This window comes from Salvia splendens, chromosome 10, assembly GCF_004379255.2.
Source record: "Salvia splendens isolate huo1 chromosome 10, SspV2, whole genome shotgun sequence".
NCBI lineage: Eukaryota > Viridiplantae > Streptophyta > Magnoliopsida > Lamiales > Lamiaceae > Salvia > Salvia splendens.
The window spans coordinates 15,054,878-15,078,589 of NC_056041.1; the positions used below are offsets into that span (position 1 = coordinate 15,054,878).

General features: G+C 39.9%; 2 protein-coding genes and 1 long non-coding RNA gene across 5 annotated transcripts; 2 read left to right on the plus strand and 1 right to left on the minus strand.

Moving 5' to 3' along the window:
* The first annotated feature begins 8,558 nt into the window (after positions 1–8,558).
* Positions 8,559–10,516, plus strand: LOC121750659. Its single transcript, XR_006039915.1, has 2 exons — positions 8,559–8,746; positions 10,303–10,516. It is a non-coding gene; the product is annotated as an uncharacterized LOC121750659 (long non-coding RNA).
* A 6,307-nt stretch (positions 10,517–16,823) lies between these two features.
* Positions 16,824–18,900, plus strand: LOC121751155. 3 transcript variants are annotated; one of them, XM_042145872.1, is made up of 4 exons: positions 16,824–17,189; positions 17,258–17,368; positions 18,054–18,149; positions 18,544–18,900. In XM_042145872.1, exons 1-4 carry the CDS (start codon positions 16,830–16,832, stop codon positions 18,835–18,837), a joined length of 861 nt encoding a protein of 286 aa, XP_042001806.1. In that variant the 5' UTR covers positions 16,824–16,829; the 3' UTR covers positions 18,838–18,900. The 3 variants fall into 3 exon arrangements, with proteins under 3 accessions (XP_042001806.1, XP_042001807.1, XP_042001808.1); XM_042145873.1 differs by having other exon boundaries at positions 16,824–17,180; XM_042145874.1 differs by lacking the exon at positions 18,054–18,149.
* A 244-nt stretch (positions 18,901–19,144) lies between these two features.
* On the minus strand, positions 19,145–21,786 carry LOC121750239 (lysine histidine transporter-like 8). Its single transcript, XM_042144733.1, has 5 exons — positions 21,307–21,786; positions 21,063–21,199; positions 20,550–20,977; positions 19,984–20,115; positions 19,145–19,884 (listed from the first exon to the last, which is right to left on the minus strand). Exons 1-5 carry the CDS (start codon positions 21,684–21,686, stop codon positions 19,396–19,398), a joined length of 1,566 nt encoding a protein of 521 aa, XP_042000667.1. The 5' UTR covers positions 21,687–21,786; the 3' UTR covers positions 19,145–19,395.
* Positions 21,787–23,712: the final 1,926 nt, after the last annotated feature.

Genomic DNA, 23,712 nt, shown 5'->3' on the forward strand with positions numbered 1-23,712 from the left:
ACAACGTACAATAATTTATTGCATTGTATGCATATCTAGAATATAAGCTATACCTCCCGTGTTGGATTATTTCATTTCAAATTCCACGCACCGTAACGAATTAACAATAAAATTTTAGTAAATTAATAATATTAATTAATGTCAAGATATTAATTACTCCATTGTTCTATCAATACACCTTTTAGTAAACGGAGCAAGATTGCGAAGTTAGTTTTGGTAATTATAGATCGAATTCCTAGTTTTGAAAATGTTGTGACGTGATCAAGATTCACTTTCCTTTTCATACATTATTATTATTTTCGCATGTGAATATTATGCAAACGAAACAATTTAATCATATACGTTTAATATCTCAATTGAATTAATTGCCAAAATTATTGAACGCGAATTATAATGTTAAGTGTTGACTAAGAGGATTTGGATGTCACATGTAGCAGTGTGAAATCAGTATGTAATTTCACTTTGTTTATTTATTTTAATTTTCCTAATAAATAGATGTATATTTGGATTTTGGGCGTTATAGCTGGAAATCTAGCGCGTCCGTGATCATAGACGGGGCACACGGAATTTGCATGTGGATTTTATCTCAATTTGTTAGCCTTTTACAGTTATAAGTTTGTAGCTTTTGTTGGTTTCCCAACTTTTTATTTATAGTCATTTGGTTATGGGAGTGTTTAACATATAGTACTACTATTACACAATTTTTAGTATTTCAGATTCAACAGAATTCAGATTTAAAACAATATCCAGTCACATATATTGCACATAAAATAAAATGACAAATATGTTACTGGAATATCTGGACACAGCTAGACTAGGAGTGAAGCAATTTCACAGGAGACTTCTCATTTTGATTTTATGTGTGATATTTTAGAGTCTTTAAAATATTTTTATTTATTTTTTATTTTCATTAAGGGGTGTCGTGCACACCTATGATAAGGGCTCTTGATTTTTTTGTACATAAGTGCATTGTATATAATCCTGAAAAATATGATATTTTAGAATAGTATATGAACACATTGATGGGACATTATATCCCAAAATGTCCCTTCAATGTGTATATAATGAACAAGAAATAATTAAATTTCCACTATCTATATTTTGATCTAATGAATCACATTTAATCTTAATTTTAAGTATGAGATGTGTTTTCACTTTAATCCTCTTTTATAGTATTATATTTTGATCTAATGAATCACATTTCATTTAATTTTGTACTATAAGATTTGTTTTCGCTCTAATCCTATATAGAAGTATTATTTTATGTTGAAGAGGAAAATGAATAATTTCATGTATTAATAAATAGTGGACCACCCTAAATATAAATATAAAAATACAAAGACTTATTGTTTATTGGACAGCATGGTTGTAGTAACTTATAATCAATCAGGGGAGTGACCATTGGGATTTGTGATTGCGCGTTTGACAACTTGTATTTATATTCTTAATTTGACTTGTATCTACTTTCAACTTGCCTTTAATTGGTATCATAATGTTATATCTCAATTAATTCATGTATATAAGCTGAAGCAATGGAACTTTCTTAAATCTCGGTGGCTCTATATTTTATGCCTTGTCCAGTTTTTTGTGCTGACTTTTCTTAGTTCACTTCAAAAATATAAATGTAGTGATGAATTAAAAAATTGATCATCATCATGGGATTGGACATGGAAATCAATTAATATTTAAATATTTTGAAGAAACAAATACTAGTACAATTTAAATATAATACTCCCTCCGTCCCACGTCACCTAAGGCGTTTCTTTTCGGCACGAGATTTAAGAAAGTTGTATTTAGTGAATTAAATAAAGTAGAGGAGGGAATAAAGTAAGAGGAAGAAAAGAGAGTAAAGTAAAAGAATGAATAAAGTATGTGAGATTATATGTTTTGTTTTTAGTCGAAAAAAATGACTCAAGTAACTTGGGACAATCCAAAATAGAATACGAATCCAAGCCTCCTAGCTCAACTGGTTGAGAAGGGAGGCAAGGATACCGCCTCATCCTAGAGGTCGCGTGTTCGACCCCTGGGAGGCGCATCTTGGGGATTAATTTCCCTGGGGCCTAGTGGATTCACTGGCCTGACTCCAGAGCTTCGGGAGGTGATTAAGCCTGTACCCGTGCTTGGGGACCCAGGAGCTGGGGGAGGTGAAAAATCCTGAACCCGTTCCTGCGAGGCTGGTGGACCCATTGGGTCCCACAACGAAGCGCAGCTTGGTAAGATGCTTCACCTCCGACCGTTAGGCCGGGGGTCCGAGTCACTTCGGGGGGTAGGTGGGGAACCACCGTCGATCCTCCTTTTGTTAAAAAAAAATCCAAAATAGAATACGACTTAAACAACTTGGGACGGAGGGAGTATTTTACTAAGTTGCAAGTCCTCCTACAAATATCTTTTTATTTGATTGTTAGTGAATACCAATCGAATATTTATTTTGAATTTTATAAAGTGTAACCTAAATTTACAATATTTCGAATATTTTATTCTAAGTTTTAAAGGACTTCTTTTTAAAAGAAAATTGAATAATACATGAAACTACATCCAACATATGTCCATTTGTCAAAATTATATCCTATGATTAAATTTGTAGTATGTTTATTTTATGAGATTGAATCTCATGACTTAACTAATGTGATAATTAGTCATAGTCAACTCCTTCCTATTAAATAATCTCACGGCTTAATCTTTAACATGAAAAAAATTGACCTCTTACATCTTAGTTGGTTTTGTCACAATTCGTTTATTCAATTATAATTATGAAGAATTAAATATGTTTTTATTAATAAAATTATACTGTACTTTACAAATTTAAACTCTAAATTAAATATCTCTATTTTGGGCCCGTCCCTCTACTATGGGCCGATTAATCAAGTTATAAGCCCAATAATACGTAGCAAGAAACTTAATTTTGTGGTGGATTTTATTTCATTCTCTCAAACGGAGCAGGCTAAAAAAAACCGATTCGCGCGTGTATCTTTTCTCTTTTTATAGTTTGTTTCGGGAAAAAAGAGATGTCCCGAAAAGAGATGTATACGTATATTTGTAATTTGTTATGAAGCCTTAGAAACCATATTACTTAAAAAATAGAAAAAAGCTGTAATATGATCATTTGCAAACCATTTTCTGTAGCCCCAGGAAAAGTGAGAATGGTATAGACAAAGTAGTAGAAAAACGCAATGCCGCTTAGAGTTTGGAAACCATACTCCTTCCGTCGACAAAAGATAGTCTCATTTGTGCATGACAATAAGAAATTAGAAAAAGTAAGAGAGAATGAGAAAAAATAGCTAAAGTAAGATAGATATGAAGAAAAATAGATAAAATATGAGAGAGAAACTTTATATTTTTAGAAATGTGACTAATTTTTGTGCAAATCCTAAAATGGCAAAATAAGACTATTTTTTATATTAAAAAAAATTGTTATGCTATTTTATTTTTGTTTAAAATATTTAGTTAGTCGTTTTGCAAACCATTCCCGCAGGCCTGGAATTATAGACCCAAGCAATTAAATAAGCATAAGACTCAATACACTAATCAGTTATTAGAACACAGACTCCCTAATCATTAACCATAAGCACAATTAGTTGCTAATTTATTATTATTAATGAATTCCGACGATAAATTTTTATATGTATGATTCAGAAAAAATGGAATCTAGCTCAAAAGCCGTATTTTCGTGGATAATAAAATTATGAATATAGACTTTAAGCTTTTGGTTGCAGATGGCTTTTAAACTTTCACAAAGGTTGGGCCTCGCGATATCTAAGCATCTCCAATGGTAATAGGTCAGCCATAGATTAGTCACAAACTCCTCCCGCCACATCATCAGCACTAAGACCATCAGCAGTGGGGCGCCCTAAGGCGCGCCCTATGGCGCGCCACGTCAGCATTTTTATCCTCCTCCTTCTCCACCTGCAGTGGGGCGCCCTAAGGCGCGCCCTATGACGCGCCACATCATCATTTTGTTGTTTTGTTTAATTAATTTAACTGTTTTCAAATAACACGTAACGAGTAAAAAAAATGACTAAATAACAAGAGGCGAAGTTTTAATAATAAAAAAAATTACACCATTCAACTAAAAAAAGAAAAAAACTAAGTCGGGCCAATTCCCAACTTCCTACGCAACTCATCGAGTAATGCACGGAGATACTCGGCTTGTTCGGGGTTGGTGCACTTCTTGGGGGCCTTGTGCGTCTGCAACATCGTCCTTGCCATCGACGCTGTAGCTAACGACGCAAACGCGGTGGCTGTCTGCGTCGGGAGCTCATCCGGGTCCGGAACAGGGGTTGCAGCGGTCGACGATGACGTCGCGGTCGCCTTCCCCTTGGCCTTCGCAGCCTTGATGCCGGGAGGACGCCGGGAGGACACCGGTGTGCCGGAACTCCCTTCATCCACGTACGTCCGGTTGAGGTCAACCGGGTTAGTGCCGCTGCCTCTGCTCGTGTAGTCACTAGCTTCGGTGACCTTCGTCCTCTTCGGCGCACCAGTGTGCAGAATTCCACCTTGGAACTTCTGCTTCTCCCTCAAGAGCGCCCAGATGGCCTCGTGCTTGAACTCGCCGAACATCGACCGGTACGACAACATCGCTTTAGAGCGCACGTCGTGCACGCTCTCGTCGCTCCCCTGTGACCGCGCGCACTTCTCGAACTCTGCCGAGTACAAGTTCACATGCTTCTTGATTTGATCTCAGTGCTTGCGGAGTTGCTCACTCTTGCGCTTGTACGCGGTCGGCGGCTTGACCGAATTGTAGAGGTCCGCGATGCGCTCCCAGTACGCGGTCTGTCTCTGGTTGTTGGCGAATATCGGATCTTCCGATATATCTACCCAACACCGGGCCAAAGTGAGAGTTTCGTCGCCGGTGTAGTTCGTACGACCGGGGGCGTACTCATCGCAGTCACCGGGAGGCGGCAACTTCTGCGCCCACTGTCGGTTCCGCTTCGCCTTCCCCTTGGCGGCACCGGTCGCTGCGGGGGCGGGATCGGCCGATGCGGTTGGGCGGTGCGGCGACGACTCCATATCAGACAACCCATACGATTCCGTACTGAAATCGGGATCGTAATGGGTGTTGTCGCCGAACGAACGATAATCGTCGGGTTCTGTACCCGGCCAATGCGCCTCTCCGCTAAACGTAGGGCTATTGGGGCTTGAATTCATTTCGTAGTAATTATGTAAATGTAAGTTTCGAAGATGAAATCGTGTGAAATGAAATGTTACAAATGAACGCTATTTATAATAAAACGAAACCGCGTGCCATCGTCCGCGGCCTTCACAATGGGGCAGACGATGTCGCGGACGATGGCCATCGTCCGCGACCATCGTCCGCGACGTCCGCAATGGAGAGGACGATGGCGCGGACGATGGCCATAGTCCGCGGTTTAAGTCGCGCCCGAAGCATAGGCCGCGACTATCGTCCGCGGCCTATGCCACACACCCACAGTGGGGGCGGACGATGAATGGCGCGGACGATGCGCGCCATCGGGCATGCCATCGTACGCCCATTGTGGATGGCCAAAAAACTCCCCCTACCACATCATCAAGACAGACAACTGGACAAGCAATAGGCTAGCCACAATAAACAAAATTATAAAAAATAAATAATTAACAATCACACAAAATACAGAATTAAATTTACGACACAGATACGGAAAAATTCAATAATAATATTTAAATTAAAAAAATTACATTAATTAAAAAAAATCTAACGACGTGCAGTCCTCCGCGCCCCACAACTCTTCAATTAAATCCTTTTGGAGTCGAATATGAGCATCCACTTGGCGCATGTCGGCATGTGCCTTGAGGCGGCCGACTTCATCGTGAGGTACCCCCCTTCGTACGTTGGGGCGGCCACGCCGTGGCTTGGGCCGGCTTCATTAGCATCGACATTGGCCCAACTAGTCAGTTGTATACCTTCATTTGCCGTTCGTACTCCTCAGCATCGCCACCACTACCACTACTACCACCCGCGTAACTCATTTCACGTTGTTGCTCTTGTACATAAATTAAGATGAAGAGAAAACTCGTTAAAACAAGTGGTGCGAATGAAAATGACGTGCAAATCGCGTATATATAGTGTTTCCAAAAATTTTTAAAAAAATTGAGCTGGCCGATCGCTTCCCGATCGGGAGCCTGCAATGGCGGTCAGCCGACCGGCGAGCGGATCGGTCAACGCCCGAAAATCGGGGTAGGGTCGCCGATTTTTTCGCCGAAATGGCACTCGCCGGTTCCAATAGTTCGGGGAGCAGACCGGCCAGCACCGGGAATCGGCTAGCCTGTCCGCTCGCCGCCATTGGAGATGCTCTTAGGGTACTAGTCGTGCATAATTAGGCCACCCGCTAAGCGTCTCGGGGGTGGCTCGTATCTCGTCCCGCCGAGATGAGACGTTGGCGAAACGCGTTGAAGCGCCCTGTCTCGTCCCGGTCTCGCTGAGACGCCCGTCCCACCGAGATACCTCGCGGGCTGTCTCGCCACACGCTTGCGCGATGTGGCGCGCTCTGGCGCCATGCGTGACGCCCACTCGCCTGCCCGTGAGTGGGCTTCGTCACGGTGACACAATAAATCATTTTTTAAAAATTTGAATATAATTAAAAAAATAAAAATAAATAAAAAATCAAAAACGGTAATATTACCGTATTTCGACCGTTTTCCTTTTTTTTAAAAATTTTTTTACTCTATAAATACCCCTATTTCATCCTCATTTCACACACAAATACACATCAAATCCTCCAAATCATCTTCATTTTCTCTCCAATTTTCATCTATCCTCTCATCACAAAATGTCCGGCGATGGAAACTCTGGTGGTGGCGGCTCCGGCGAGTTTGACATCAACTCGTTTGGCGACTGGGGGGCATGTACAACGTGTTGGGTGGTTCCGGTTAGTCTACGCTACACATCACCAAACCGAACCGGCCCGGCTGAACCGGCCCGGAACTGTCACCGGCACCGGAACCGCCGGTTCCGACGGGCCGGTTCAGGTTCCAATTTTTGGGGAACCGTAACCGGCGGTTCGGAACCGCCGGTTTCGCCGGAACCGGCGGTTCGGCGGTTTCCGACACAATTTCAGGCCTACTCCCTAGCCTTTTCAGAAACCACTCCCGCGGCCGCTGGTTTTGACTAAAACCGTGGACGGAAACCGCCGGTTCCACCGAAAACCGGCGGTTCCGGCGGTAAACCGGCGGTTTCGCCGTGATTTTTGAAAATTTGATTTTTTTTAAAATTTTTTAATCACAATTTTCCCCTATAAATACCCCATTCCTCTTCATTTCTACTTACCCCATTCTTGTGTTAATAAGAATTTCTCTCTCAATCTCAATTTCTCTATTCTCCATCCTCATTCTCTCAAGTTGTTTACGTTATTTGCGCTCATAATTTACTCACGTTATTCTTGTTCACGTTATCATATTCACGTAAACACTACTCTCTATTCTCTACTTCCAATTTCCATAATATCATGTCTTCATCTCGTCGTGGTGGTGATCGGGGCAAGGGAATTGCCCAAGATCAAAGTGACTCTCGTCGCCGTGCCCCTACTAGAGCACAAGTTGCGGAGGAGGTGGGAAGGCGAGCCGCTCTTCGAGTACAAGTAAGTTCTAAACTTCTAAGTTTTAATATGTTTTATGTTATATGTTATAAGTTTTAATATGTTAGTAAGTTTTAAGATGTTAGTAAGTTTTAATATGTTTTAAGTTTTAATATGTTAGTAAGTTTTAATATGTTTAAGTTTTAATATGTTAGTAAGTTTTAATATGTTATAAGTTTTAATATGTTTTAATATGTTATATGTTAGTAAGTTTTATATGTTAGTAAGTTTTATGTTAGTAAGTTTTAATATGTTATATGTTTTAATATGTTATAAGTTTTAATATATTTTAATATGTTATATGTTAGTAAGTTTTAATATGTTATATGTTATATGTAACATCCTTAAAATGACTCTAGACGAATTCATGGTTCAGGTTAAGAAATCGACGACTCAGGGTTTTCGACGAATAAATCGATATTGGAAATAATGATAGTCGATAAAATATAGTTGATAATTTTTATAAGGATAAAAGGTGATGAGAATTATTTATTAGAAATAATATATGAGTTAGATTATAAACAAGATAAGGTTTGTGTTAAAATTGTCGATTTCGAATTATCGGTGGTTGATTCGATAACAAAAAAGAGCCAAATAAATTAAAATAATTAGTAACAAAGATTAAGGACTAAAGTAGCATTAAAAGTAAGTATTAGAAGTATAATGAGGGTGAGAATGAGAAGAAAATCGGAGTTGAATCAGGAATCATAAATAGAATACGGTAGAAGGGCAAAATCGCCTTTTCACATGAAATAAAATAAAATATCTTGTTTAAATCCTAGGGAACGAAATTTCCAGCATTTTGGACATGTTTGACTTCAAAATATGCCTTGAAGTTAATAGAAAATTCTAGAGAAAATAAAATAACTATCCATGATTTGAAGAATGCCACTTGTACACCAAAAATACCATGAAATTAATTAATAATTTGGGACACTTTTATAAACCAAAAATAACACTATTCATCCTCATTTTTCATCCCAAAAGTCTGCCCTCCATAGCCAAGGAGTTCCAAGCTTTAATCTTCAAATTCTAGCCCCGTTTCTCAACGTATTGAATACCCGATCGCGCAATCGGTGTTAAATCAAGCTACACCCAAATGTTAGCAAATGAAAGGAAAAAAGGATCGGCGAAAGAAGAAATGTCGAATGGAAAGGTTTGGAAATAACGTCATCCAGGTAGCATGCTCAACACTTAAATGACCTAAATCTCTTACGTGTTTTTCCATGATTATTACGTGACTTATTGTCTAAATAATTTATGATTAATTACGTGATAAAATATTCATGAAGTAAAATATAAGAATATGATGGATTGTTAATTGATTTGATAATGAAATATGTGAAAAGAGTATACGTTGTGGAGATGGAAATAAATGTAATTAAATGTGATGATGTCTGATCTATCTATCTGTGATGAGGTCTGATTTGTCTTTCTGTGTTGATATATTATTATCTTAGTAGATTATGCGTAATTATGTGATAAAAGACTTATGAAGTAAAACATGAGATTATTATGAATTATTGAATGATTTGGTAATGAGATGTGAAAATGGAAGAATATGGTTGTGACTGGAGATAATGTGGAAATGAGCATTAAGGAGGATATGATAAATGATATATGATGATGAGATGTATACAAATATGATTAAATGTGATGATGTCTGATCTATCTATCTATCTATCTATCTATCTATCTATCTATCTGTGATGAGGTATGATCTGTCTGTGTTGTTGGGAATTTGGGATGATTTTGAGAATGTCGGAATTTAATCTATAAATTCGATATGATATGGTGTGAAAATAAGTTGTTGATGTGTTATATTAGAAATAATTGAGAATATGTATTGAGATGAAAAAGAGTAAATCTGATGGTGTTTACGCCCAGTGCTTGAGTGCATCATCTGTGATCTCTCGTCTTCTGGATAACCGAAGCGAGGATCGTCTGTTATCTGATCTGTCTTATCTGTACCCTATGGGTGGTCTGTTCCCGGGATTATCTGTCTGCACCCTAATTGGGTGGTCTGTGCGGAGTCCTCTCGAGGACAAATCCGCGTCTGTATCTGATTCTGATTCTGATCTGGTCCGCGTACCCTAGTCTGTCACTAAGCACATTAAGGGGCCATGTGTGAAATTATGTGATAATGTCGATCAAAATATTCTTGATGATATATGTGACAATATGTGTATGACAACATATGAGTTATAATATGAGATTGTGTGAAACATCTGTTATAATTTGATATGATAATATCTTATATGTGAAAATGGATTATGTTACATAGTTCTGTTGAGTTTTGTTATAAATATTGAAAATCTGAGACTTGCAGATGTAGTTTATGACATGTGAAGTTTTGTATTATTATACCCCTTTGATGACATAGTTTGGAAATTTGAAGTCGTGGACGAAGATTTGACTACTGGTACGGGTATGTTGATACGTGTGATGACGTCTGTGATTTGTCTATGTTAATGTGTGGATATCATTTGGAATATTAGATGCTTCATATAAATGCTGATGACTGTTGATAAATTCTGGGTTTGATATTGCCTATTGTTGGGTTTTGGGCATGTGTTGGTTCTAGAGGAGATGCTGCCCAATTTATGTTAGAAATTAATATGACAATAATAATAAGATATATGCGGTAATGATTGGTAAATATATTAATAAGAATTTAAGTTGTATGATTATTGATTGTTAGAGAATTGTGGCTGAAGTGTTGAGTGTGCTACAGGTTAATTGGATCGGGGATTCCTTTGGATATTTCATTCGTTTCTTCGCCAGCACTGCATCCTCGGTGGGTCACTGATCACTGCTTGCGGCGTTTGTGTCCATTTATGTTAGATGTGGCATGTATAGTATTTGAATATTTGTAATAGCTTCCGCTGTGTTTGTAAATAGTGTTGGAACTTTTACTGATAGGTTAATGAATTAAGTTTGGTTTTTAATTGACCACAATTTATGACACCGTAATTGTGACATTTCCTATTCGACCGTTCGCTGATCGGGTAGGGGGAGTTACATTATAAGTTTTAATATGTTTTACAATTATGTTAGTATTATATGTTTTAATGTGTTTTATTTATATGTTAGTAATAAATCCGTTTGTATTAAATATGTTTTATATGTTTTATGTTATATGTTATATGTTTTAATATGTTATATGTTTTATGTTATATGTTATATGTTAGTAAGTTTTAATTTTTATGTTGTAATTCGTAAATTTTAACTTGTAATTTGTAATTTTATAGTTGTAATTTTTAATTTTGAAGTTGTAATTTGTATCAATAAAATTACATTTGTACATCGCTTCATTCTAATTTTATTTACGCAAGTTTTTTTACATTTTTAACTTGAATTACAATTTACAATGTAAAAAAAAATCGGATGAACTGCCGAACCGCCCGAACCGGCCCGGAACCGGCCCGGAACCGGATAACTACCGATGGTTCAGCCGGTTCAAGTGAACCGCCGGTTCACGGTTCATGAACCGGAACCGTGAGGTCTTGGCCGGGCCGGTTCAGGTTCCACCAATTCTTGAACCGGAACCGCCGGTTCCGAACCGTGAACCGGCGGTTCACGAACCGTGGTGACGTCTAGTCTACGCCGGGCACTCAGGGCTCGTCGATGCCGAGGGGGTACCAACCACCCCATTTTGATGTGGATGCATACGCTCGTCCCTCCGCCCCGAGGTATTAGCAGGGATTATCCCAAATTTGAGAGGATTATCCTGATGAACCCCATCCGGAAGGAGGACAAGACGGTGGAAGCTCCAGGGCATTCAACGCCGTGGAGGAAGAGGCGGAGGTGGTTGAGGAGGATGAGGATGCAGGCCGGCATCCGTACAGCCGCAAGGACACGATGGCGGTGTACAACGCCTGGATCAGCGTCTCGTACGATCTCATCGTCGGTAATCAACAATCCCGGAAGTACTTCTGGGAAAAGGTCACCGAGGCCTACAACGAGATCAAGCCAAGAGGGTCCCGCCGCCCCACATTGAAGATGTTCCGCGCTCACTTTGACCGAGTCGACAGGGAGGTCAAAAAATTCTGCGGCATCTACAAGAACAAAGCGGCTCATTACCAAAGCGGAGCCACGGGAGCCGACATTCTGAGATCGGCTTTGCGAGTCTACTTCGACAACACCGGCAAAGAATTCAGATATGTTGATGTCTGGGAGGCCGTCAAAGACGCGGAAAGGTGGGCCGGCGGTGTGCGGTCCAGCTCGGGCTCGACCTCGAAGCGCAGGAAGCACACGGCAGGTGGCCAATACTCGTCTAGTGGGGGCGGTTCGGGCAGCGCCACACAAGAGGTTGCCTCGTAGGAGGTTGAGGGCACGACAGACGATGTCGGGGGGTCCTCCCGTGTGCGCCGTCGGCCGCAAGGGACCAAGGCGGCGAAGGAGGCTAGAGGGAGGAAGGGCCGAGGCGAATCAACCCAGGCGGGCTCGGGCTCGAACACCCTATTATCCATGTACTTGACCGCCACGATAGCGGACACTTCCCGCATGACGCCTCCACAATACCAAGCCCATCTTGCCAGAATTGAGTATATGGCAAGACAAATTGGTATTCTGTCTCCAGGTAGCTTGAGTGCACCGCCACCGCCTTCGGGAGATGATTCGCCGGCGGAGTAGTTTTTTTAATTTCTATAAAATTGTATTTTAAATTATGTTTTTTTATTTATTTTGCCACGAATTTAATTATGTATTTTTTAGGATTTTAAGTTGTATTTTTATTTTATTTAATGAAGTGTGTTTTTTATTAATTGAATTTGTTGGGAAAAAAATTAAAAATGAAATTGAATGAATAGTAAGTTAAGAGATGATTAAGAGGCGGATAAGAGATGGAGGGTTGCAGGTTCTGTCTCTTAGTTAAGAAATAGAGTGAAAAGTACAGTGGGACCCATGAATAGTTAAAGGATGAGACGGATAAGAGACAGCGTTGCGGATGGCCTTACTACTAGGGATGTCAGTGTAGGCAACCCGTGGGTTGGCCCGCCAAATTCTTAGGGTTAGGGCTGGAAATTTCTAACCCGATAAAATCAAAACTCGATAAGCTCGCACCCGATTAACCCGCAATCTGTTAGGGCTAGACCCGAAAACTCGATAAAATTTCTATTATTCTATTTTTTACTCCTAATTCGACACTTCATTGACTAATTTTATGATATAGAAAACTATAAAAATAACTTTCAATTTTATATTAAATATACAAATTATATATTAAATTTTTATTAATATAATAATTGATAAATAAATTAAATTCACTAAAAGAATATTTAAATTTCTAAAACATGCATTAAAATTTCACGAAATATCTCAAATATTAGTATTGATCATGTTTATGATTGAGTTTAAGCATATATCTCAAATTTATCATAATTAAATATTTTATATTCTATCAATATAACTAATTTTCATCATGATTAATGGATAGATCGCATATTGATCTTATCGGTAGCAACCCGATTAACCTGTTGGACAAGCCCTAAACCCGACCTTTTAGGGTTAGTGTCGAACTTCTATAACCCGAAAGAAACTACAACCCGATTCGCCCGCACCCAATGGGGCTGGCCCGAAACCTGATCGGCCGACCCGATTGACATCCCTAACTATTACTCTTCCTTGTTGCTTATCAAAATACACTTATTGGGAATGATTCATGCACAACCGGGCGATCCTCCCTATTGCACCGCCTACGCCAATCTCACGCCTAACCCGCCCACCCTACGCATCGGTCGTGCCAATCGGTACTATTGCACACCACCGCTGATCGCGACACAGATTTGACTCGACACATATTTTAAGAAATGAAATAAAGAGTTAGTTGAAAATTGATTAAAGTGAAAGGTGAAAAATTTTTAGAGATGGATCAAAATAGAAATAAGTGACAAATTTTTTAAGTATGGAGGGAGTATTATTTATAAAATTTTAATTCAAATTATATAGTGTTATTTAATTTTATAAAACGGATGATAATTAAAAAATTAAATTTATTGAAGCAGAGATATGGGTCATAGGGGTCATGACATGATGAAAATGGAGATGTGACAAGAAAAGAAGAACCCGTCTGAGTATGAAATGTAGTGTAGGTTGTGGACGAACTCAATATTAAAATCTAAAATAATCGATCAATTTGAGATGGCTTTGTCCGCATTCAAAATTAAGCTTGAATACATTCGTTAGCAAAATTATCTAGATTTCAATAATTTAAAAGAAAAATTCAATTCAATGTATAAAATCATATAAGTACAATTTAATTTCTGCAATTGTGTAATTACTGCACCAAATAATTGAGTAAATGTATAATAAAAAGTTAGTCATATTTCTTCTAAGATTAGATAATAGAAATATTAGAGCATAAGCAATGGAGGCGTCAAAACCGCGACGCCGATTTTTCACCGACGCCGGTTCTGACGCCGAACCATTGCGACCGGCGTTGGCGAAATCGGCGTCAATTTCGGCGTACCCATGCCGATTCGTGTGGTGACGCCGGTTCTAACGCCGATCCTCACGGCGCCATTGTAGGCCCCGGATCGGCGTCAGACCGGCGTCAGAATTAATTTTTTTTTTTCGAAAACACTATATATACGCGCTTTGGACGTCATTTTCATTCGCACCACTTGTTTTAACGAGTACTCTCTCTATCTTTCTTTCTGTACAAGATCAATTTAAGAAATGAGTAATGCCGGTGGTAGTGGTGGTGGTAGCCAATGACGATGATGTAGCCGGTCCAAGCCACGGCGTCGCCGCCGCCAACGTACGAGGTGGGGTACCTCACGATGAAGAAGCCCTCCTCCAAGCACATGCCGACATGCGTCAGACGGAGGCTCATATTCGACTCCAAAAGGATTTAATTGAAGAGTTGTGGGAGCGGAGGATTGGAAGACATTAGTTTTTATTTAAATTTATGTAATTTTTTTAAATGTATTTTTTTAAAATTATTGTACTTTTTGAAATTTTAATAGTATTATTCAATTTTCCTGTATTTATCTCGTAAATTAAATTCTGTATGTTGCTATAATTGTAAATTAAATTTATATAATTGTTATTTGTGATGTGGATAGACTATGTGAGGGCTATTTGATGTCCAGTTGCATGTCCAGATGATGTGGCAGGAGGATTTTAGTGCTGGATGATGTGGCAGTGGGAAGGCTATGACAGGGCTATGTGAGGTCCTAGACCAGTGTGGATACTCTTACTATTTCAATTCATACACAATTAACCTCGGAATTCGCAAACATTTTCAGACAAACAAACCCATCAAACTATCCAAATGCAAAAACATTTATTACTCCCACTTTCTAAAAATCAAACTATCCAAATGCAAAAACATTTATTACTCCCACTTTCTAAAAAGCGTACACACATCCATTAAAACAGAACACAACAAATATCCCTCTCCCCTCTCTCTTCAAAATCTCAGAGCATCCGCAACGGTGGCGCTGCTCGCCACCGCCGTCTGCACCGCTGGCACGGACACCGCCCGTTGCCGCTGCGCTCGCGCCGCTGGCACGGCGCTGCTCGATGCATCGAGCAGCTGACGTGGCGCGCCCTCATTCGTCAACGGCATAGCCGTTGGGTTTAAATAATTTTTTTAAAAAAAATCGGTTTTTAATTAAAAAAACCGATAAAAAAAAAAATTCACTTCCCAAAAAAATTATATCCGTTTATAACTGTTTTTTCTCACTTTTTAATTTTTTTTAATTTTTTTACCCCAAAAATACACACTTTAATCTATAAATACCCCCAATTTCACTCCCAAAAATTCACATCAAACTACACAATTCTCATCATCATTCTCTCATCTCCATTCTCATCTTCAATCTCTCATATCCATTTTCATCTTCATTCTCTCATACCCTACAACATCACTATATCCGGCCAAGGCGATAACCCTACGGGCTCCCACGGTTGGAACCCCGAATGGTTCGGTTCACAACCGTTTCCTAGTCCGGAAACGGAATATTCGGCCCCTCCTCAAACTCAAGATTCGGTCGTTCCGGGTGGCTACCGTCCATACCCAATCGACGACCAAGGTGCCTCCGAAGGACGATACGGGTGGACACCGGAGCCTAGGTCGACCGCCCCCTCCCAACCTCCGCAAGCTGCTACTCGCGGCAGCGGTGTCCGCACACCGTACACGCATGCGGAGATGGATAAATTGTTCAAGGCGTACTTCGAAATCTCCGAAGATGCGGCGGTTGGCACGAACCAATCGGGCGATCACTTTTGGTGGCGCGTATCTCGCCGGTACAATGCAAACCGGCCGCCGGGAACGATCGAGCGCAACGAGAGTATAGTGCGCAACTGCATCGGCCGAGTCAACGACGAAATTGGCAAGTTCAATGGCTATTTCCTCCAGGAGTCGCGGAATGCCGGGAGCGGCCGGAGAGAGGTCGACATCATCACTGCGGCGCTGAGCACATACCAATCCATGAACGGTAAGTCGTTCAAGTACCTCAACGTTTGGCAGGAAACGCGGTTCCACCCGAGGTATCTGGGAGGCGTAACATCCTCCTCTAGAGGCTCCTCCAAACGGTCAAGGTCGGTATCCCTATCCGCCTCCGCCTCCGAAGAAGTGGCTAGCCAACTCGCCGGAGCTAACTTGGGTAGCCCCGACGCCGGACCAAGCGGTTCCCAACGCCGACCGCAAGGAAGGAAGAAGGAGGCGGCCGAGCGCCGGCGCTCCGCGACTCCATCGGCCCCCGCCCCCGAACCCGCACCCTATGTTCCATCTCCACCCTCGAACAACTCGTTGTGGGCCCTTTTGGCCCAACTCAATATGGCCGATAGGTCAACTATGACCCCCACGCAACTTCAAACGCACGAGGGCATGATAGTGGGTCTCCAAAAACAATTGGGGTTGTTGCCGCCGGATGAGTAGTCTTCCTCGGGTAATATTAGCCAATAATTATGTAATTTTTAATTTTTAGTATTTTAATTATGCAATTTTTAATTTTTAGGATTTTAATTATGTCTTTTTTATTTTATTTGTATTTTGTAATATTTATTGTGATTTTTTAATGAATTTTAGTATTATGGAAATGTTTATGTTTAATTGAATATTAAATTAATTGTGCTCGTCCTTGCGGAAGAGCACAGTTGTGGGTGTTGTGCTCTTGCCAGAGAGCATGCATGAATAGTATCGCCCGGGCCCACAACCGTGCCGCTGGCAAGAGCACGGTTGTGGATGCTCTCGGGAAGAAGAATAAATAAAGCATCCGATTGTTGTTTGTTTGCGAATCAATGGGCGTAGCAATGCACGTAAAATCCGACTCGGAGGTGACGAGCCTCGACGCCGCCGCGTTCCCCTCGGCGGCCCCTGTACTGCGTGCAGAGCCATTCCCACTCTCACCACGACCTCGAGAAGATATCCTACGGCTCCAGCCCCTTCGCCTCCCCCGCCCACCCCCACTTCCACTACCACTACCACTGCTCCCCTATCCACCACTCCCGCGAGTCCTCCACCTCCCGCTTCTCCGCCTCCCTCAAGAACCCCCGCCACTCCTCCGGCTGGCGCCGAATGCACCTCAAGTACGACCACCACGGCCCGAGGCGGAAGGCGCCGAGGAGGCAGAGGGTGAGGATAACAGAGAAGACGGCGCCCAGGTGAAAAAAGTAACATCTTTGGCAATTAAATGTATCTTAGACTTGAATTAGTATTAAACTGATTTTCCATTTCGCAGGTGAGGTTCTACGTGGCGTGCTTTCTGCTCTCGTTTGTGGTGCTGTTTACTATTTTCTCTTTGATTCTTTGGGCGGCGAGTTTTTCTGACAAGCCCAAGATTCTTGTTAAGGTTAGTTTTATTATTATCATTTTTGTGTTTTAGATTTTGAATTTGTTTGTCTACTGGTTTTGGAGCAAGAATGCGTGATCGGTGAATGTGGACCTCGAATGCTTGAAAAGAAGCAGGAAATTGTGTCAAGATTCACTTTTTATGTTTGTTTGTTTCTTCTTGTTGTTTGGTGTTTTGGTCTCTTGTCGTTACTCGAGCTTACTGAGTTAACTAGCTCTCCGAGTTCATACTGGGTTATACGATAGATAACCAACGGTCAATAGCTTTTCATAAGTGGTGAAGTGTAAAGAAAGGATTTTTACTCCACTGGTTAAAAGCAATGGAACACCCTTTTTTTGGTAACCCTAACTTGAAAAAGGGGCACATCAAGTCTACAAATTGTGAACTTTAAATACTGCTTCAGAATACATGATTGAAATAGTTTTCTTGTAATAATGTGAGTAGATTTTAATTTTGTTGGAAGCATCAAAATAATTCAGTATACTAAGTTGATAAGGATTGGTAGTGAAATGTTACTATCACCAACTGCAAAGGTCTGTTTCAGTGTGTATCCATTTATTGAAAACTGAGTAGTGTGATGATATGGTGTGGACACAACATTTTGTTTGAGAATTTTTATGTACAAGCTGGGATGAATGCCAGTGGGGTACCAACGGATATGCTCACCTTGAATTCGACTGTCAAGATCTTCTATCGCAATCCAGCCACCTTCTTTGGCGTCCACGTCACCTCCACCCCCCTCGAGCTTCACTACTTTGACCTCAAGGTCGTGTCCGGCCATGTGAGTTGCCCTCGTCCCTTGTTTCACTCTCGTACTTTATCGACATGAGATTAGCTAGGGCACGCGTTTGTGTGGATGCTGTATTTAATGCTAGCGTTCATGGCAATGTGGTATGTCCATGGCTGAATTGGTTATGAAATAGTGACATGCAGCTCTTTAACTGTTTCGGATTGTTCATACATTCGATGTGTCATTCGGGGGGTGGTCGTGTAGTTTCCATTTTTAGAAACTATGGCAAAAAGTTGTGTATGTCTGTATATGTTTATAATCTTTATGATATGTTCTTAATATTAGAAATAGTTCAAAAACTTAATTCTCCCTTGTTTGTGATGATGCTCAAAATTAGTCGAAAAGTACTTAGTGGTTCGTGCTTGTGATGAATTTTGAGGAGCAGATGGCGAAGTTCTATCAGTCGAGGAAGAGCGAAAGGAAAGTGATTGTAGTTGTTCAGGGGCGGCAGGTGCCCCTCTATGGAGGGATGGCAGCTCTGGACGTTGCTAAGGGGCGTGTGGACGACATTTCAGTGCCACTGAACCTAAGCTTTGTAATAAGATCGAGGGTGTACATCTTAGGAAGACTGGTGAAGCCCAAGTTCTACAGAAAAGTTATGTGTGAAGTTAGCCTTAGAGGTAACCATTTGGGCAAGCCACTTAGTATGATCAAGTCTGATTCTTGTGTTTATCATTAGGAGATAGTACTAGTTTGTAGTGACTATATTTATATATGCAAATATTCTTCTCTTGCTCGTGCATTCATTCTTGGTAAAGAAAAGTTATGCTTGTGCCCTTATTAAGGGATTGTTGAAGCATTTACTTAACATCGATAAGGTCGTCGTTCCACTGACTAGGTCACACACGACACCCTCTATTAAGAGCATCCACAACAGAAGCTGAACCTATGTTTTTCCCTTACACTATTCATGTGTCAATTTCGATACTTTAATAGTATATTGATAAATCGTGTAGTGATACTAAAAGAACAAAATAACCGGAGAATTGGCCAAAAAAGAGAAAATTTGCATAAAAGTCACTTCATATTACATTTAACAAATACAATGATTGTCTCCCAAAACCTACTACAAACCTAAGTAATTCAATATTTCCCAAAGTAAAAAAAATCAAATTACAAGAAAACAAATATCACCCCAAAAGCATTTTTTAAAAAAATAGAAAAAGGTAACTTTGTATATAAAGAGAGATATTTTTCACCCCTGAACTCCTATCAAGCTATATAGTTGATTAATTTATTAGTGAGGCTTAAAGAAGCTAACTTGGACACCAGTGTCAATAACGACATACAAACCAGCTGCAGTCAAAATAGCACTAAGGCCCATTCCAAGAAGACCTAAAAACCAGTTGATCCACCAAGATGGGCTATATGTTTTGGGCTTCTTCATTTTCAGCCACATGAAACATGGGTAGGCCAACGTTACCGGTAGAGAGATCCCTCCCACAAGCCCGGCCACGCTCCCGAGGAACGGGATAGCGACAGCCACAAAGAAGCATCCGAACCCAAACATTGCTCGAATGATCACCCGTAGCCACCAGGGCGCCGGCTTCTTGGACCTCGTGGTGTAAGCGGATTCCATGTCGTCGAACATAGGCATTCCGTATAATTGGAAAGAGCATATGCCATTTATTATGACAAAGAAGCTTATCAGGCCCAATATAGACCGCGCAACGTCTCGGCTATGGAACGCTAATAGAGCCGCTAACATACCTCCGTTGGGTGGAATCTGTCGATTCATACAGAAATTATTTGAAAGTCAGATTCGTTCTTATTAATTATCTATGGAATATTAATTACTACTATTTTTTTGAATAAATGTACGAACCATGCCACCGTATGCCCAGTATCCACCGATCGCCAACGGGAACAAGCACGCCGCTACAATCGTATAAGCAACTTTCACACCTCTCCACATTGGTATGCTTGATGGATGCTTCTCACTGGAAGGCATGGTGGCCTGTGCAAAAAATTTAAAACATACTAATGTCAAAGTAGGTGTAAAAAGTAAAAACCACAAATGCAACTTTGTCAAAAATATGAGGATTTGTCTTGCAAATAACCTTGAAACATGAGTTGTTGAAAAGTCAATTCTGCCGCAATTTCAATTTGATAGCAGTCAGAAGTCAAGATTTCTTATGATTTTAATTCATATTTTATTTGAGTAATAATAATCACTTAGATGTGAGATATGTATAGTTTCATAATTCTTAATTCAAATAAGAATATAATGATTGAATAGAGATATTGAGTCAAATATGTGGCCTAATTAAATGGCAATTTTCTCAAAGTCCCACTATGAGCCTAAAATCAGTAAATCATGTATTAAATTTCAAACCTGGAGAATATTAACATAGAAATGGAAGAGTAGAGGTTTGGCATGAACTCACTCACCTGAATTTCAAGAATGAGATTGTGGCCTCTGAAAGCAAAAGCGATAATCCCAAGCGCATTCAACACGTCAAAAATCTTGGCAATTTCCGTCTTTGACCGGACCGGGTCGTAGGAGACGTTCGGCAGCCTGTCCTCCGCCACGGACACGGCCCAAATCGCGGTGCAGTACCCGACCGCGGTGAGCGACCCGACCAACGAAACCCCGGCGATCGAGTTCAAGTTCGGAAGCTGCGACAGGAGCACCGCTGCGCACGTGAACACTAGGTACCACTCCACGGTCGTCAAGGGCTTCGAAGTGCACCCGGCCCCACAAAGCGTCTCGTAGAACATCTTTGAGGTCGAGCCGCCTATCACGATCAGCGCCACGCACGTCCCACCGGAGAGGTACATGATCGGAAAAGACGCTAGAAGCTTCGCTAGCTTATCACCTATTTTTAAAAAAAAAAAATTATCATAAGAAAAAATATGTATACACAAAATTTGAATTTTGGAATAGTATTTCACGTGACTTACCAAAAGTTGCACTAGCTAATTGCATGTATCGGCTGTAACGGATTCCATCTTCGGTGGATTCGTGGATGTGCACAAGTAAATAGAGAGTGTATAGTTGCCAAATGAAAGCCAAAGTCAAGCCAATAACGCCCCATGCCCTATAAAATTGAACAAGATCGAGTTTGCTTAATTTAATCAAACCCATACATATGCTAAATTTAATGAATATTAGTAAGTAACTATATTAATTAGATTGATTTTTTACCAGCCAAGGATGGTGAAAGCGACAGGCAAGACTAGAGCTTGGATCCCAATTCCGGAGCACAAAGTGTGATAAGCTGCATAATAAGCATTTCCATTTCTTGACTCGGTGATTGGGAGCCAAGCATCTTGGGGGTCGAGTTTGGTGAGCTTGATGGCCTTTCTAAGGGGGCTGCCCAATGGGGTGATGAAACGTGGCGTCCGGATTCGCGGCGTTTTGCGGTTGGTGCCTCCCGGGGTGAGGAGGGGCGATCGGGTGAGGGAGGGCGAGTGGAACTGCGAGGGAGGGAGCGACACGATTGGGGGGGTCGGGGCCGGCCGCGGGGTTATCGGAGCCGAATTTATGGAGTCCGTCTCACCGTGGGCCGGATGATGGTCACCCATTTTGGCTTCTCTTGTGTTGTGTTGGTGAGTGTGTGTGATTATTGAAATATTATTATTGTAGGGATGGCTAATTTCTATACCCTCACAAAGTCACAAGCTTTGTGGAAAATATGAGGGTGTATATATAGAGAGAGGGGTGTGCTAAGGTATTTTAATTTGATTTTTTATGGATAAAGTTGGTTTGATGAAAATGAGGTGGAGTATTTTAGAGGTGTGTAATTGAATTGAATAATTGTATAGTTGAGCATTTAATTATTGAAAAATAGGTGGTTAGTGTGTGTAAGTTGGCCAATTTTTTAGTTGATTTTGACGAAATAAAGCAAGTATGGAATTTACGAAATTGGCTGGCTGGCCCTTTTTATTATGCTGAATTTGCGTGGAAACATGCTATTGTTTTCACATACATGGACAAGGTCGTGTTTGGGGGGCTATCATTGTTTACGAAAAGAATATGGGAAATGCATTAATAGATGTATCATGAGTGTTATTTTAGTTAATTGTATTTAAAAAAAAATATTTTTGTCAGTTTCTGATCTAAACGAAAGATATTTTAAATAAGAGGTCTCGCTCTTTTATTTTGGATGACCAATGATCATTGACTGAATGATCCAAACAACACATCCAAAATTAGCAATGTTGTATAATTTGCAGCGGATTACATAAGAAATCATGTATAGTCAGTCTGATATCAATCTCAATTACAAGAAAACCAAGATTTAACTAGCTAGAGTGCACTTCGAAGAGCAGTTGTAAGCCAAAAATAAAAAATAAAAAATAGAATAAATCTACGACTCATCCCATTATGTGATGCACTCAGTCTACTTCTCCATTTAAATATAGTACTATAATTACTCGTTTCTGGTCATCAATGTTTGAATATTACGAATTTAATTCAACCAATAGTAAGAAAAGAAAAAGTAAATAAACCACAAGTTGACGGGAAAGAAGATCAAAGAAAGTAACCATCTACGATTATTGTTGATTAATAATGTTTCCAATGACAAAATACAGCCATCAAATGAGTTAGTGATGATTTTGTGGCAGGATAAAAACAAATATTAGGTACTTAAAGTTGAATTATTGAATGAAGAAAGTACTGTATTTCTTTTTTGAAATGGAGGGGAAATAAAATGATAAAATTGGAATCATGTCACTAACACAAGCACAGACAGAAGCCTCATCATAAGTCCATCTCAAATTTTGTGTTATAACCGCACGCCATATATTTTTTTTAAAATATTATAAGTTGTATAGAAAAAAACATTGAAATCACCTTGGACAACCACTTTGAATAAATCCGAGTCAGGATTTTGTTTTTATATTAGCAGTATTATTCTATTTTATTTGTATTTTATGTTATGTTATACTAAGTATTATTTTATGCAGGTTATTAACATATAATAGCACAATTTAATCATGTCCTAATTGATGACAGTATGAGTAAAAAAGTATCCATTCCCACATAGGTAAAATTTCTCGTGAAAAAGTTTCTATTTTCTTTTGAAATAAAGAAAATGAAAGCATTTCAGTTTTTTTTTTCTTTTTATTGTCTGCAATTGCCACTTATTAATACTTATGGCCTTGAGCAAAATAAGAAATACTAGCACTAAGAGAGTAAGAGTTAATGGTGTTGAGACTCGCACACTAACCCCAAATTCTTTCGATGAGACATAACCTATTAATCAGAAGAGAATCCTCTAATTAATAGATCTAGCCACATTTCATATAATCGTTATTAATATTTTTACAAGTTTTGTTAAGTGGTCACGTCTTTCACATAGGCTTATTATTATTTTGAGAAATATATTACTACTATTAAATGTCCAATTTGACACATTTTTCATTAACCTATTTATAAAATTAATATTATATATAAAAATATACTCCTTCAATCCCATTTGAGTTTGACACGAGTTTTAAGAAATATAAAGGAAAGTTGTTGAAAAAAGATAGTGGAATGTGAATCATACTTTAATATATTAGTTTTATAATAAAATTTGGATGAAAAAATGTTAGTGGAATGTAG